Source organism: Rousettus aegyptiacus, unplaced genomic scaffold, assembly GCF_014176215.1.
Source record: "Rousettus aegyptiacus isolate mRouAeg1 unplaced genomic scaffold, mRouAeg1.p scaffold_m13_p_18, whole genome shotgun sequence".
Lineage (NCBI taxonomy): Eukaryota > Metazoa > Chordata > Mammalia > Chiroptera > Pteropodidae > Rousettus > Rousettus aegyptiacus.
This window is the reverse complement of record NW_023416293.1, coordinates 9,874,357-9,890,294: the sequence shown is the minus strand read 5'-3', so window position 1 is coordinate 9,890,294 and position 15,938 is coordinate 9,874,357. Positions and strand designations below refer to the sequence as shown.

Sequence of the window (15,938 nt, the reverse complement as noted above, 5' to 3'; positions counted from 1 at the left end):
GATTACAGATATTCACAGAGTTAGGAAGCAATGAAATGCATTGAACACCAAATCTTTACTGAGCGTAGTTTAATCTTTCTCCGATGCAAAAAGCACCTTATAATTGTGTAGCTTCACAACCTCACGATTGTGAGTGCCAGGCATTATATTGGCTGAGGGTAGAAAGGACAGGGAATCTAAAGTGCATGCTAATGGAATCTCAGATGGAGAGAGGGGAGCGTGTGTTTACCCACATATACCTCTTTATTTTAAATTATATGTGATTTTTTTCCATTTCCATTTCTCCTGGATTTCCCCCTGCCCTGCTCTTACTCTCTCTGAATATACACATCAGTCTCTTGAGTTTCCTTAACAAAAATACAATTTCAGGCTTTCTCTACGTGAAAACCATGACAAAGTGATTTTATAGCCAGTTCTGAAAGTGACTAAACTTGACAACAATTGTATTTTATGACAACCTCTGCTTTCATGTCCCTGGCCTACTTTTATATCAGCATTTTTTTTTTTTACCCCAAATATGAACACTTTCCTATCTCTGCATTTGCTGAAAACAAATCCCTTCACCAGGAATACATTTTCATGGAGAAAAGCATGTTTCGCTCAAGTCACCAGACTTAACACCTTAACTCTGTAATATTCAATTTCTCACTCACCGAGAACCAAAGCCTTTTTTTTTTTTTTTTTTGGTGGTGGTTTGTGTTCATAGGGGTTGGGGGAAGAATTAGTATTATGGAACTAAACCAGATTAAGGGGGAATGTGAATTAGATTTGGTAACAGATGGTGCTGTGGAAATTAAAGGTTCTTTGCGAATGGAAATGGCAGCAGCTTGCCTCTGCTCTCTCCCGCTCTCCAGTTCGGGCGCTTGATAGACGGGTATAAATCACAACAATCCTGTCTTGACAGCCAATTTCGAGAATTTGATCTGGTTAAAGACGTGGCTTTCCTGCTCCGCGCACTGAAACCTGCTTCTGTTTTATTTTTGCACAGCACCTTGTCACCTTCGGAAAAGCACAGTCACCTGCCTCCCCTTAATGAAATTTTTCTTGATTACAGTTGTAGCTCTTTAGTTTTTAATTACTTTCCCATTCAGCCTGAGTTTTCATGATACCTCTGAGGAATTTTTCCTTCTTTCTTTTCCACCCTTTTGACTCACCCATATGCTTTTGTGTTGTTTCCGAAGGTGCTTTTTGTTGTCAGAAGTTGCTGTCAGAGGCACTCTTTGAGAATCCAAATTATCGAAATCATTATTTTTAAAGGGAAAGGCTCTCATGGGATACACTAATGTTATCAAATCAGAAAATTATTTTTAAAAAGTGCTAGAAACGGCCACCAAAAATAGCAATGATTTCAACAAAATTACGTGAGGCGAGTTAAACACTTTTTGTTTGTTTGTTTTGTTTTATAAAGGCTCTAGAAATATCTGCTCCGTGGGGCTAAAATAAACCCCACCCAGGAAAAAGATGTGTCCACAATGGGGCAGAATCGGTTGGTGTCTGTAGTGACCTTGCGATGAGCTACGGAATCAGAACCAAAATCTGGAGACTCCGAGGGGGGGAGGAGAACAGATCACGTGGCCCTGCTACGTCCAGGCCCTCGGGTCTGACGGGCTCAGAGGACAGAAACTGAGGTCTCCTCTTCCAAATCCACGTGGCATTTGGGCCTACAGCGCACCCAGGAAAAGGAAGTGGAAGAGAGGGAGAAATCAGTCCGGAAACGAAGGGCAGCTTCTCTGAGCGAGCAGCTAAACAGTCGGTAGAAATGAAGCTTCCTACTGGCAGTCGAATCAAATGGAGTAACGACTCAGCGGCCCCCCGCCGCTGGCTGGCAGCGTGGGGGTGCACGCAGGGACAAACAGTCACTTACACACTGATTGCAGGGAATTGCCCTTTCTGCCAGCACCTCCCCCCCGCAGCCCTGGGGTGAGCGGAAGGAGGACCGTTTCGAGGAAGAGCCGGGAGGCCTGCTCGCCAGCTCCCTCCCTCCCCCACGTGGTCATTGTCGTGTGTGTCCGTGAGTCGCCCACTGGGGAGGATTCCTCAGCGAAATGCGCTTGCTGCCGTTTCGGTGTCGTGAAGCGAGGTGCCTCTGTAATTATCCCTCCTCGTGCGGTGGGTGCACACCCCCGAGCACCCCTGTGCACCCCCGCGCACCCCCGCGCACCCCCGCGCACCCGCACTGCCGTGGTCCTGGGTGGAGGCTCCGGGCGGTGGCCCCGAAGGCGAGGGAAGCTTCGGGAGTGAGATTTAGGACAACAGCCCTTGCTCTCCGGTCTAATCTGAACGACAGGCCAACGGGGATTTTCTCTGAGTTAGAGAGAGTTTTTAAAACGTGGCAGAAGTTGCGTTAGAAAGCCTGTGGGGCCATCCTCTCCTGGGACACGTGAGGGTCTGAGCGGAGCGGTGACTGGTCTCAGGTCCCACGGTGCCGTGCCCAGAGCCGGACCCCACGCCTGCCTCTCCGTCCCCGTGCCGGGAGAGGGCAGGGCTGGCTTCCCGGGGCGGGGGACGACGGCCGAGCTATGGGAACTCGGATGCAGCTGCTGCCTTTTCTGCAATCAGGTTTTCAACATTGCAAAAAAAGGTTGAGAAATTTCCCTCTGCGTGGCAGCGCCTTCTGAGCCGAACCCCTGGCTTGTCGTCGGCTTCCCCGGACGCTGTCCCACGGCTGGATAATCCCCTGCACAAAACCCGTTCTTTTGCGAGGCACATCCTTCGTCATTTTCGTGGCTCGAGTTCAGAGTGTGTGTGTGCGTATTATGTATATGTGCATATATATGTATGTACACGTGTGTGTGTGTGTTATTTTCCCCGGCCTGCAAGTGGCAGCGTGTGTGTTTAAGCTTTATCTTCTCTTCAAGGAGCTGGCTCATTGGAATGTTTTTTAAAAAGAGGACAGGGGAAGAAGTCTTAGGATTAATAATTAGCTGATTTCCCTTCTTCCAAACCCCCCCCCCCCATACTTCAACTGAGCAATCCCTGATACCAGCAGAATATAATAGTAACCTCTGCTGCTGTAGATCAGCCCAGGCCGGCTACATTTGCATCCAGATTTTAACTACTGCAGACTAAGCTATTAAGTCAAAAGTATAAATACCGTTCCACCGCTGTCCAACAGGGAGAGATGTGGTTTATCATCTCCGGTTGCGCCGTGAATCTCTCTCTACCACAGAAACGTCCGTAGGTGCTCGAAGCGACCTTTATTTCAACAGCGATCCCGTCTCGGCGTTTAGATTGTCTCATCACTGTCATTCGCCCAGTTTCCGGGTGCGTTTTCGAGGTCCACTCCAAGGGAACCGGCGGCCTCGCGCGCCATCGTAATTGCTCTCGCAAATCATTTCCCTAATGAATAAAGGGCGACATCAACACGGGGATCTCCACCCCCGTACGGCAGCTCCCGATAGAGGTCTTAGTTCCCGTCCCGCGGTCGCAGAGGAGTAGGAAAGGGAGTGTCCCGCAGCCTGAGCGTTCATTGACCTGGGTTTGATTTGTGAACTCCATCGCCAGGGAGCATGTGGAATGCGTCCGGATTCGATTGTCGTTTGTAAAGATCAGTGCATAGACTTTCTCTGGGGTGCTTGACTGTTTATGTCTCCGCTAGCGCGGTGACGTGAGAAGGTCTTCATCTAGCTGTCAGTGACCCCCCGTCGGGCCGGCTTTCTCTCTTCCGCGTGCTCCTTGGCTGCTTGAAAACGGAATTGTCTGAACACAAGCAAACTTTATTGATCCATATTTCTGTTTGAAAGACCAGAGATTTGTAGAAGCAGGAGACTATTTCTTTTCCCTAGAAAGCTTACCGAAGAGGAGGTCTGCTCATGGCATAGTAAATCTCTAAGACCGAATAAATGTTACAGTCAGCATATATTGTAAGCTTCATTTTGATGATTTATCTCATGTACTACTTTTTTTTTTTTTTTTTTTTTTTTTACCCATTGCTAACCTTCTTTTCTAACCGTGGTCCCCAGCTCGTGCCCAGGGCTGTTTCGCTCTCCCCTGGGGATAGTGACCTGATCAACACTTGGGCTCTGATGTAGGGTGCACTGTTCTGAAGCCTTTCTGGTCTTTAGGCTTTTGGTCCCAAGAGAGTAACTCTTGTAAGGGAAGAAATATTCTTAGGGATCAGAGATAAAATGCTTGCTTTAAAAATCTGTCCTGCATCTGAGTTTCTGACTAGGCATGTCGTGAGATTCTCTTTTCACATGCGTTAAGTGTCATGGAGTTGGGCAGTCATGAGGATATAGATAATTAAGCTGTATTAGGGCAAATATACACACTTGTTAAAACACTTAATTTACCTCAATAGTATTGATTGCGTGGCAGAAGTTTGTTTAAACTAAATGGTATTTTCCCCCTACTGTTACAGTCCTTGAATGCAATTTGTATAATAGCTAATAGCCACCATCAGTGAAATATCATGTTAGTTATAAAGTAATGTCATAAGAATTGATTCGAACTTGGCAGTGGAGGAGATCTCTTTCTTTAAAGCCGATGGAGATGATTAGCCAGAGTTTTAAGCAGAATCATGTGTATATTTTATAGACTTACAGCTACTCTATATTACATGAGTGCCCATTATATTAAAGAAAAGCTCAGATAGTTAATTATGCAAAACATCATGTATGCAATTATCCAACATTATTATGCATTTAACAGTTTTATTGATCTTCCAGTAGCACACTTATTGTATTTGGAGCTATAAACAAGGGATGCACACCCCTAGGTTGAAATAGGTCCAAGAAAACAAGGTGAGGATAAATTACACTACGAAGCACCTCCGCATCAGATCGAATCCTTAAACGCAGAAACTGTCAGCAATCATGATGGACAGCAACGCATCGCGATATCCCAGGACCATTTCTTTCCCCATCAATGACGTTTATCCACCAGGAAGCATCACACATCACCTGGCAGTACTCGTGGAAGCAACCGCACTTTTCTACATCCAGGAGAGTCTGGATCACTTACCAAGGGGACCGGCAGTGGCCCGCTGGGTGTCCTCACAGGCACTGTCCGAGACGTGCATGTCCGCATTACCCTGTCTCGTTGGGTCGCCCGCTCTGGGTAGCACATCCCTCTGCCATCTTTCTCAGCCTCCATGGCCGCAAATGAATACCCTCCATTTCCCTGTCTCGGTTTTAGGTATAGCAGTAAGGGTGGAGCCAAGTGCTGCTTTCTGTAGGTCTCTCTCTGTCAGATCAGATGGGCCGACCATGCTGGCTCGGCCGAGGCTGGCGGTTCCCAGGACGTGGGATTTTACTGACTAAAAATAAACCTGGAAGGTTGACCGATCTATGGTCGCAACAAAATTGAACAAGAAAAGATCAGAGAACTCTGGAACCCTAAAAGCAGATAGGGTCTAGGCAAGATTTCCCCCCAGTTGTGTTTAAGTCATTAGGTACGAAATTATATTCACGAGGCACTTTCCTTTCGGTGACTGGCCAGAAACGTGTGGCAAGCCTCTTGTTTTTGTCCTAAATTTCCTTTTTTTTTTTTTTTTTTTTTTTTTTTGCATAGTGCACAGCCTTTTACAGAATTGGGAAGGCTTTCAGCTCAGATAGAGGCTCCGCTTTGTTACTTTGGGGACCTGGCCCCCTGTCCCCACGCTACTTAGCCACTTCTCTTGTCAGCAATTCAAGCCTCAGCTTTGCAGGGAGCTGTCTGCTGGCTCTTGTTCTTGACGGAATAAATTGGAAAGAGTCTTTAAGACTAACGGCACATGCCGTTTGTTCAAAGAACCAGGAAGCAACATGCGTAAACCACCGTGATTGGTTCTGCAGACACCCGTTCCTTGAGATGGGCCTCAACCTTTTCTGAAGAAGGCCCGAAATTACACCTGAGCGTGCGTGCGTGCGCGCATTTGCATACACGTGTGTGTTAATCTCCCTGAGCCAGGGGGTCCAGATTTACAATGGCTTCTGTACAATTAATGATCTCCTCCCGTTAGGTTAACCAGGCAGACCTTAAGATATTTCTTATTAAAGGAAAAAAACCCTTTCTCTTCCCTTCCCCAACTAAGCCAGTGTACCTTAATGCAATGATGATACGTTAGACCCAGCAGTTGTCAAAGCATCGTATTACCGTGATGCCGTAATGACACCCTGTCGCCGTAAAGTAGTCATGTTTTCTCAAATCACACGTTGCTCGGCTGATTTCTGACATGACACTTCATTCGGCTGCTTTCCTTTCCTTCGGCGTCTCCGTGCGCCGACAATGGCAGCTGGTGCCCATTTTGTCACTAAGTGATTCACGTTTCGCCACTTTACCAGAGTGCAATTAGTTGAAGCAGGGAGGAAAAAAAAAATGACAACGCTCGCTGTAAAGTAGCGCGCGCGCTTGAAGTCGCCACTCGGGCCGGGGAGGGGGCCGCGGGGCCGCGGGTGGCCGGCCGGCCGGCCCTGACGCTGGGCCTCCGGGAGGTTTTCTTCCAGGAGCGCTAACACAAAAAACGACGGGCTGATAACAGCTTTTTATGTGTTTAAACAAAATTACTCAAATATTTCAAATATTTAAGCCTGCGATTTGAGAAGGCGGAAGGCTGAACGGTCCTCCTGCTGCACCCCCCCCCCCCCCCCCCCCCCCCCGTTTCTAATAGGGGAGCCATCAAGTGGTGGCGCTTGATAGGCTTCCTGCCGCGCCCTGCAACGCTGCGATTTGCCGAGAGCGAGAGCATTCAGGGCTCGGTCTTCCTCCCCCCTCTCTCCCCTCGCATCTGTAAACGTGGGTAAAAACTCTGGATGTGAACCGCTGAAGCGTTTGGAAATTATAAAGAGCCCATTATAAGAGCCCCTCCTCTTTGGGCCCTCAAGGGTGACAAAGAAGGAAATGAAATCGTGACTCGTTTAATTGTCCTCCGTTTAGTCTCTTTAGGAGTCTGATACAGGTGTAACGAAAGTTGCAAAACATCTTCCTTAGTGTAGCAACCCAGGAAGGCCGAAGAACACCTGCACACACCTGTTCCTTAACGAGCATCCGGGGCATCGCTCTTTCAGTAGGGAAACAAGCGAATCAATTCCAGTTGGGTGTGACATCTGAAGGACGAAATGCAGGTGTTTGTTAAGAACTTATATTTTTACGAAAGGGTTAATGACACATAAGCCTATGGAACGTTAGCGTTATACTGGCGTTTAACGATTAAAATATTGGCTGCGCTTAAGTTCCTTCTGGAAAACGCGGGCCACCCTGGCCGTCTACGTGGGCAAGCAGAAATTCGGGGTGATTCACTCAGAATCACACGTTTACCTGGATCTAGCTAGAATCTCTGCAAACAACTAAGTTAGGTAATTATATAAATGGAGTGTCAATTTGCAGATTGTCCTGTTTTTCCCCACAGCAGCCTCTATGATTCTGATTTTTCCTCACTCTCTCTCTGTACAGAAACACCTAAACGTACAGTTAATGAACTTCCACGAATCACATTTTTCCATAGTCCAGCAGCCAAGAAGTTTTTATTTGCCTGACGATGAGTATCTAACACCGAAGATAAATTTTTCTCTTGCTGACCCTTAGGCAAGGTTAAGCAACAAGTGTCTCTGTTGAAGTATGATAACCAGAATTATTTGAGACGTATCTCAAACCGTGTTGAAAGTGCTTTTTAAAACACTGAAATTTCCCTAGTTTTGGGAAGACTTAAACCCCTCAAATTTAGTTTCTCATGCAGAAACTAAACATTATTCTTGACATAGCCATTTCTGCCTCCAGCTTATTTTCAGGGTATTCACTCAGAGAAGGCTTTCGGAAAATCATTGTCTTGGTCCCTCGTGCGTCTCTTCATTTTTCTTAAAATAATAAAGTAAAAGCAACTGTACTAAGGCTTTAAAATAAATATTTCCCACAGTTTTCAGCACCTTATTTCTATTCATAATTCTTAACTATATTCAGATTTTTATTAATCCAATGTGACCTAAAATTTCTGCATTAACAGCACAATGTGGAATTGGGCTTATTCTCTTTGGCTACAGATAAAGCCATCATCTTGAAAATGGCTCTTTCTGACAAAAAGGTGTTCTTTTGAAATAAAGTCTTATTCACTACATTCCTCTTAGAGTTAATGTGAATTTTAGTGCCTCTAATTTTAGATTGAAGTGAAGTCTAGAATAAAACCCACCAGCTGACAATTGAATTTATAGATAGTTGTGAATATTTCAGGCTTGAATAATAGAGCTGTAGAATTTCAGAGACAGAGAGGGAGAGAATTAAGACTCGCTGTAGTTTTAGGGTGTAATGTAACGGTGTCTAGGAAGTGTTCAGAGTAATGAGCTAAGTAATCATTAGGAGACAAGTGTGTTCTTTCAGAGATTCCGCTTAGGCATTGCTCCGCCGCCGGAGAGGGTGACTCACCAGGGCCGACCTACAGCCGGAATGTGGGTCCTTTCGGCCGCCCTCGACTCCTGGCTGAGCTGTGCGTGCTTGGCCATTTTTTAAAACCGTTCAGTGGACACCTTTAAACTCTCTTGTTGGCTTCAGGACGTTTCCGCACTGGCTTTTGGAGTCAGACCTGAGTTCGAATCCCTGTTCTTCCTCTTCTAGCTGTGTGACTTCCAGGAAACTGAGTGACGGCCGGGCCTCCATTTCCTGAAATGTGATGCCTCCCTCACAAGGTCGTCTTGGGGATTACATCCGGCGATATTCGGTAAAGTGCTCAGGGCCGTGCCTGGCACCTGATAAGCACTTGGTAAATGGCAGCTTGACTATTATTATTTCCACCGGGCAAAACATATTAATTAAGGAGGCTCTTTGTGTTTGGGGAAAAAAATACAACAACAACAACAACAAAAACATGTTCCATCCATCTACAGCACAAATCCAGCTTCGTTCACTTTGATTTACAGATAAAGTGGCCAGGCACTGTCCGGAGATTTCTTTAACGATGGGAACTTGAATTTCTTTGCTTCTAGGTTTTTGCAAAGTTATGGACAGAGATGTTGGAGGAGACAGCTGGCTGGAGACTCCCAGTTTTCCAGGCACTTTACAAACATGCATTCGACACATAAATATTTGGTGACTTAGCAGATAACTGTCGTGTCAGTGGGAAGGTCGTTTCTGGCCTTGTTCTTGAATCAGGAGTTCTGCAGGTTTTAGAAGCCCATGAGAAAAAGCCTGAGAGAGAGAAAATTAGGGAGGAAAAAAAAAAAAAAAACTGGTCATAGATGATACAAGAAAAGTGAGAAAGCAAGACAGGGTCTGGAGAAAAACGTGGCGTGTTTTGTGATCGAGCAACTCCCAGCAGCCTTCTGCGAAAAGGAAAAAAAAAAAAATTTAGGAAAGGTGCCTGCAGACGGATGCGAAAGAGTTAATTGTCGTAGCTATGAGACATGCAGTGCCAGCGAGTGGGAAGGGGAGCGACCACGTTTTAGTGGCCTAATAACTTCTAACTCGGGCGTAAGATCATAATGTATGTGCGAGCAGCCCGGTAATTATCAGGTACTAAGTGGAGTGGTGGGGTAAGTGCTCTAAATTAAAAGGGATTTGCAGGGCCGTTGTAAGTCAGCGCCCGCCCGCTGCCTTTCAGACGCTGAGTTGAGGAAAAGTGCTTAGCCCCGAGTGCAAGCAAGGAGACAAGAAAAGCAATCTGTTCATTACAGCGCTCGTTAACGGTGACGAGGACAAGGCGCAGAGGCAGGAGGGGCAGGGCACCGGCACGCGGGCCGGAGAGGGGCCCGCGTTCGTCTTCCGCGGGTTCCCGAGGGACGGATGGCGCACGTGGGTGGGCGCAGAGCAAGAGGGTCGTTGGGGGACTTTATCCTGCCTGTTTGCTCTCCGCGCATCCTGATACCACTCCACATCAGAAAGCAGAGCAGTGTCCAGTGTGGAGGAATGCGTTGGTTAAGAGGCAAATTCTGGTTTCCTTATGTTTTTATTTTTATTTTTTTGAGGACTGCCTTTTTTGCAATAATTAAGTTACTTTTGCAATAATTCTGTCACTTCATTTTGAAGTAATGGAACCGTGTGGGAAGGGAGACTTGGAGAAGAGCATGACATTTTTGCAATGATAAAATGTCACTAGATTTACAGTGAAAGAGATCATTGCGTTCATCTGGTCGCACCGTGACGGCTCCCCCCAAATTCTGGCGAGTGACCCGTGTTACCCTGTGGGAGTCCCATGAGTCAGCTTTCCACTGGGGGTGGGGGTGGGGAATTCTCTAACTCCCCTTCTCAATTGTCACCTCTTCTTTCTATAGTGGGCTCTTGGAAGGTTTTTGGAGACTTTGCTAAAAGAGGTTTCGCACTGTGACTAAGTGGACAGAAAATAGAACCGATTATGTCTTTTCACCTAATTACCTTTTGAGAATTTTAATCCCTTATGGATCCGGAAAAAAACGGGCATGATGTTTCTTCTAGATAAGAGTTTTTCACTAGAGATGTTCATATTGGCTTTTAGGAGGTATTGGGTGAAAAGATCCAAAGTTGGGAAAAAAAGGAATCATCACAAATCTCCTGTTTTGATACCTCTGACTTTGCTGAATCTAAAGTATGATTTATGGACTGAAATGGCTTTTCCTGATTCATCTCTTCAACAGTGAGAAATCTCACACACACACACACACACTCATATGAAAATATTTACTAATCAACGCTAGTGATCATTTCACTGTTTTGTGGGCTCTGGGAAGTAATCCTTTAATATTCCCTGGCATTTTATACTTGACGTCTTCCTATATGGCTCAATGCCTACGAAACAGAGCCATTTAAATAAAGGAGCGACGTGACTGAGGATGCAGTCCCTCCGTTTCTTAGATTCATAAAAGACACAGTTATGCTTATGGGATCTTGCTGACAAACAGTCATTACAGAGCCAAGGCATCATCTGCGCAGTCTCGAAAATAAAAGTCTGATTCTGCCGCCTCGGGAAGTGGAAGGGAAAAGTAGAGTGAGGGTAGATACAATTTTAGAAACGATATGGACTTTGCACCTCACTCCCCTTCCGTGGATAAATTTAGAATCTCCAGAGTTGATTTAGATATCGACAGTGGTTCTCCAAGAGAAAGTTAAAACAAAGGGAGTCGGACCCGTTAGAGCTCTTGTTTATGGCCTGTCTGGGCCCCTTTATGTAACCCCGTCATGCCCTTATGCTGATTACTTTCTTGTAGAACAAGAGATATTGACTCGAGCATGAGTGATGTGTCGTCCCTAGCTCTCAGGTCGTCCCCTCAAAGGGCGATGTCTTTAATGTACGAATTCTTCTAGTTTTTTCCTTCTTTTACCCTTCCCTTTCCTTTTCTCGATTTTTAAAAAAATTTTTCACCTCCTCTCTGTTTCTTCCTTGCTCGGTCTGTGTGTCTGACACTCTTTGTTTTCTCTTTCTCCCTCTCTCCGTCTCTCCCCGAATCACAGGCTTCTCTGCAGAATGTCAAACAAGGATCGACACATTGATTCCAGCTGCTCGTCCTTCATCAAGACGGAACCCTCCAGCCCAGCCTCCCTGACGGACAGCGTCAACCACCACAGCCCAGGTGGCTCCTCAGACGCCAGCGGGAGCTACAGCTCAACCATGAATGGCCATCAGAACGGACTTGACTCGCCGCCTCTCTACCCTTCCGCTCCCATCCTAGGAGGCAGTGGGCCGGTCCGGAAACTGTATGACGACTGCTCCAGCACCATCGTCGAAGACCCCCAGACCAAGTGTGAATACATGCTCAACTCGATGCCCAAGAGACTGTGTTTGGTGTGCGGTGACATCGCTTCCGGGTACCACTACGGGGTGGCGTCGTGCGAAGCCTGCAAGGCGTTCTTCAAGAGGACGATTCAAGGTGAGTGTCGGGCCTGGGACTACCCAACCCTCTTCCAGCCTCACGCGCGCATCCGCCTGTTCGGCGTCTCACGTCTTATCCTCACGAGTTAAATGCCGCAGCCTAATTCTATTTGGGATGCAAAATAAAAATAGATTAAAACTGAGAGTGGGGGATTTATACAATAGTCCCCTGGTCACCCTAGATATGCCCTCCACTGACACTGTCAAGCTCCAAGGATGGGCGGGTAATGAACTCTGGGTGGCGTTTAAACAAACAGGATTTTTTAAACTTGAGGGTGCATTAAACCTCCTGGAGATTTTGTTAAAATGCAAATCGCTGGGCCCTACCCCTGGATTTTCTGATTCATCAGACCTGGGGTACGGGCCCGAGAACTTATATTTTTTAACAAAAATCCAGGTGATTCTGATGCAACTGGCCCAGGGACTAGAATTTGAAAACTGCTGCTGTAGACAGCTTTAATTATCTACTGTCTTCCTTCTTTCTCTGTGGAAAGATATCCTTTCCCCAATTTTTGAATGAACTCGTATAAAAAACATCTTCCAAAATATGCCAAATTATAAAACACACCTCCAATATATCTAAGATATACCCACACCTTTATAGATCTCTAGATTTATAAATAACAATATTATTTCCCACATAAAATAAAGAAAAAAAATATGACCGAAGTTCGTATGTGTCCCTTTACACTAGTAATCCACAAATACAGAACTCAGCTCATTTTAAAAGCTATAGATCTGTGTTCTTACAGAAAATTACATTTCACTTTTTTAGATCCTAAGTGATAAACCCGTGGAGAAAATAGGGAAAGGATAGAATCTGTTTGCTGAGAATCGTCAGCACACCAGTGATCGTGTTCTGCTCGGTGGTTCACGAAATGTATCTTCTTAAACGGTTGTGGATACGAGTGTGTCTTCCCTCGTACCAGGGGTCCCCAACCCTATCCTCTCACTGGAATCACCTGGAAACTTCTAAAAAGTAGTGACGCCACGGCTCACACCTCAAAACTGAAATAATTGGCCTCGGGTGTGGCTGAGGTGCGGATGGTGGGGGGATTTTTTGAAAACTTCCTTGTTAATGCTCGAGGGGAAGCCAAGGTTAAGAACCTCGGCTGTCCATTGTGTTGGATTCTGTAACTGGGCTTCCAGAAATGTGGTCTCTGGACCAGCAGAGTCCGCATCCCCCAGGGGTGTGTTAGAGATGCGAATTCTCAGGCCTGGTTCCCGATGACCTCAGTCGGACCCTCACGGGGGTGGGCCCAGCAATCTGGGTTTGAGCCAGCCCCGAGGGGAATCTCCTACGCTTTTCTCCCAAGAGCACCGCGGGGGAAGGTGTCCCCTGCCCGTGGCGCCAAGGGCTGAGTGACTGTCTTTAGGGACGCAGGTGGCATCGTCTCTCACTTGCTTTGTGTCGTTGATCACGTAGCTTTCTGGGTCCGTGGTTAATGAACACACAGCTAGAGCGTTTCCTTGAAGCGCAGTTTTCCGTGCGATTGTAACTCGTTCGTAATAGAGTGAGTGGATCCTTAAGCCTAAGCTTTTCCCGGTTTTAACTGAGGAACACAAGCCAAGTTCGTGCGGCGTAAGTATGAGTTACCTTAATATTTTAATAGCTGTCTCTTCATATTTTATGGGTGGTTATTATTGTATTTTATTAGCATTGTCTTACAACCATCCCTCATTTACTGGATCTTTATTTTCTTTATTCGCATCTATAAATCGGAGGCATTAATACCTACCTCATTAGAATGCTGAAGGATAAAATGCAATGTAAAACCGCATGGAAAGTAAGTAAAAACAGTGGTGGTTTGACTGCAAAGCTTCCCTTCACTTTGGGGCATTTAAAAAAAAATCCCTGCGGCCTATTTACAAAATCGCAAACCTTGACCGTGAAACATTCCTCCAATCTTGGTGCCATTGTCGAACAGTTTTAGAACACTTAAGTTGCCAAGTGTCTAAAATTTAAACTGTGAGTCCTTTAAATTGTGTTAACTCCGTTTACAGAGCTCTAGGTCTGTCTCCACAAAGATAAGCAAATATTTTGGGGTCAATTAGCAAATACTGTGTATACCGGCACTGAGAAGGAGGTTCTCAATATGAAAATCGCTTCCGTTTTCTCCACAAATGTTCCCTGAGAACTTCCTGTGAGTCCGGGAGCCCGCCGGCTGGAGGTTCCCGTTATCTTCGTTCTGTTAAAGCTTTGTTCTCAGAGGGTTGGTGGATTGAGATGAATTCCTTATACGAATATCTCCTGCCTTAAGGGAACACCAAGTTTGGGGGGGGGGGTCGGGGTGTGGGGAAGACGAAACTCCTTAGTCCTCAGAATGTTTTCCAAAGATCGCACAACCGTGTGAAGAAGCGTCCTGATGGTTGTTTTAAAAAATCATCGAGCTCAAATACGAATAGCTCCACACTAGTTATTTACTGAGCGACAACGCGGATCGAACACTTGAGTTCCATGCCCGATTGATTATTCCTTAGGATGCCGAAATGCTACCCGAAGCTTAACAGGCCAGGCGCAGGGTGATCCCTGGGTTCGATGGAGAGTCCTCAGTTCTACTCCGTGTGGGAGACAGCACCTTTCAAGGATTCCGAGCAGGAGACAAAGATGTCACTGTCCAGATTAGCGCTCTGGACTCGCCCACCGGCTGTGGCAGCTGGGCGGCACTCAGGAAGGCCGCCCTGGCTAGCTACCTCAGCAGGCCTCCCGCTATGCCGCTTACTTAGCCCCAAAAAGGCAGTGAGGCAAGTAAAGGGATTAAATTGTGAAAGTGTAATGTAATAATTAGGGCGGCGATCGTAAGGAAGTTTGGAACAGCCCCTCCTCCCCGTGGCCAGATAGCGATAGCCACTGGACCCGCCAGAGACGTCGAAGGTGGCCCCGGTCTATGGCGTCACCGTGGAGTCTCATTCCGATGCCGGAGGGACCATGGGATCCAATGTCATGCCTCGAGGCAGCATCGCAGCCAAACTGTCTTTGACAGATAATAGCCTGTCCCTTCCTTCCTCTCAAGCTGTCCAGAGAATGAGACAGGGTTACACAACTCCGCTCGAGAACAAATCTTTCCACTGCCTCACAGCCCTCGTGGCCAGGACGTTATGTAAGTGTGGTGTCTGCCCTCATGGGCGACCGAGGGACGTGTGCATCCCAAGGCATGGCCACGGGAAAGAGAGCCCTAATTCCTGTTAAAATAATTGGTTTTTAAGGTTGGTTATACAAAATGCAATACATATAAATTTTAAAAGTCAGGAACAAATACGTCTTGCCTTTAAAGCCAAAAGAACATGTATCCGGAGCACATCTCGAGAAAAGTAATGAGAATTGTTCTTTTCCAAGCAAAATGTTGGTATCCCAGTTGCGAAAGGCAATTAATCATAGATTTCAAGGAAAGTCAACCAGAAAGGCATATTTTGTTCGTTGACTGTTTTTCAAGTTATCATTGGAAAACCACTTAATTGGGTCAGCACTTAGGGAAAAGCCAAGGTTGTTTTTGTTTGCTTGTGTGTGTGTGTGTTTTGTTGACCAAAAATCTTTTCAGAGGACTCGACATCCAGGCCACAGTGACGGCATCGCTTTCAGTGCCATTTTGTAGGCAGATGGATTTATTCCGATTTTTCTCTCATTGCAACGTTGGCCTCAGGTCCTAAATGAGCAGGTATTTTTTTTTGTTAATCTACTCCTTCAGAGATCTCCCTGGACCCTTGTTAAGGAGGCAAGACCAGGAGAATATGTTTCACCCTAAGAAGTCGATGCATATTTTGTTATTTAATATATAATACACTAGCTCCCCCCCCCGATTTCTCTATAAGAATATGAACATATGTGTGTGTACACACACCACACACACACACACACATTCATTTCAACTGCTCATTCTAGTGCTAGAGACAAGGCATTCTTTTCCCCTCCACTTTTACAAGGAGGAAATACACAATAAAAATGTTGTGTATTTATTCCGATTTTTCTCTTATTGCAATGTTGGCCTCAGGTCCTAAATGAGCATGTTTTAGATGTTTGCTGTAGCGTGGGTTTGGATTCACATAAAACCAGATCCCTAGGTCCCAGCCCCTCACCGGCCGAGACTTTTAAGCCCTCTGGGCCTCCGTCTCCAGGCCTGTAGCTATTGCTTCGGAAATTGGCAACGCTGGTTGACATCCGCGGTGTGACTGGGGTCCTGGAGCCCTGAGCGTC

General features: G+C 46.2%; 1 protein-coding gene across 13 annotated transcripts in view; it reads left to right on the top strand.

Moving 5' to 3' along the window:
• Positions 1–15,938, top strand: part of ESRRG (estrogen related receptor gamma) — a 507,255-nt gene that overhangs the window by 341,004 nt on the left and 150,313 nt on the right. For 12 of the 13 annotated variants that reach the window (XM_016165022.2, XM_016165010.2, XM_016165012.2 and 9 more), the window contains one exon: positions 11,329–11,744. In XM_016165022.2, coding sequence (XP_016020508.1) covers positions 11,342–11,744 — 403 coding nt within the window. In that variant the 5' untranslated portion in view covers positions 11,329–11,341. Of the gene's footprint in view, positions 1–6,709; positions 8,669–11,328; positions 11,745–15,938 lie in introns of those variants that run through there. The other variant, XM_016165020.2, reaches the window with a different exon arrangement.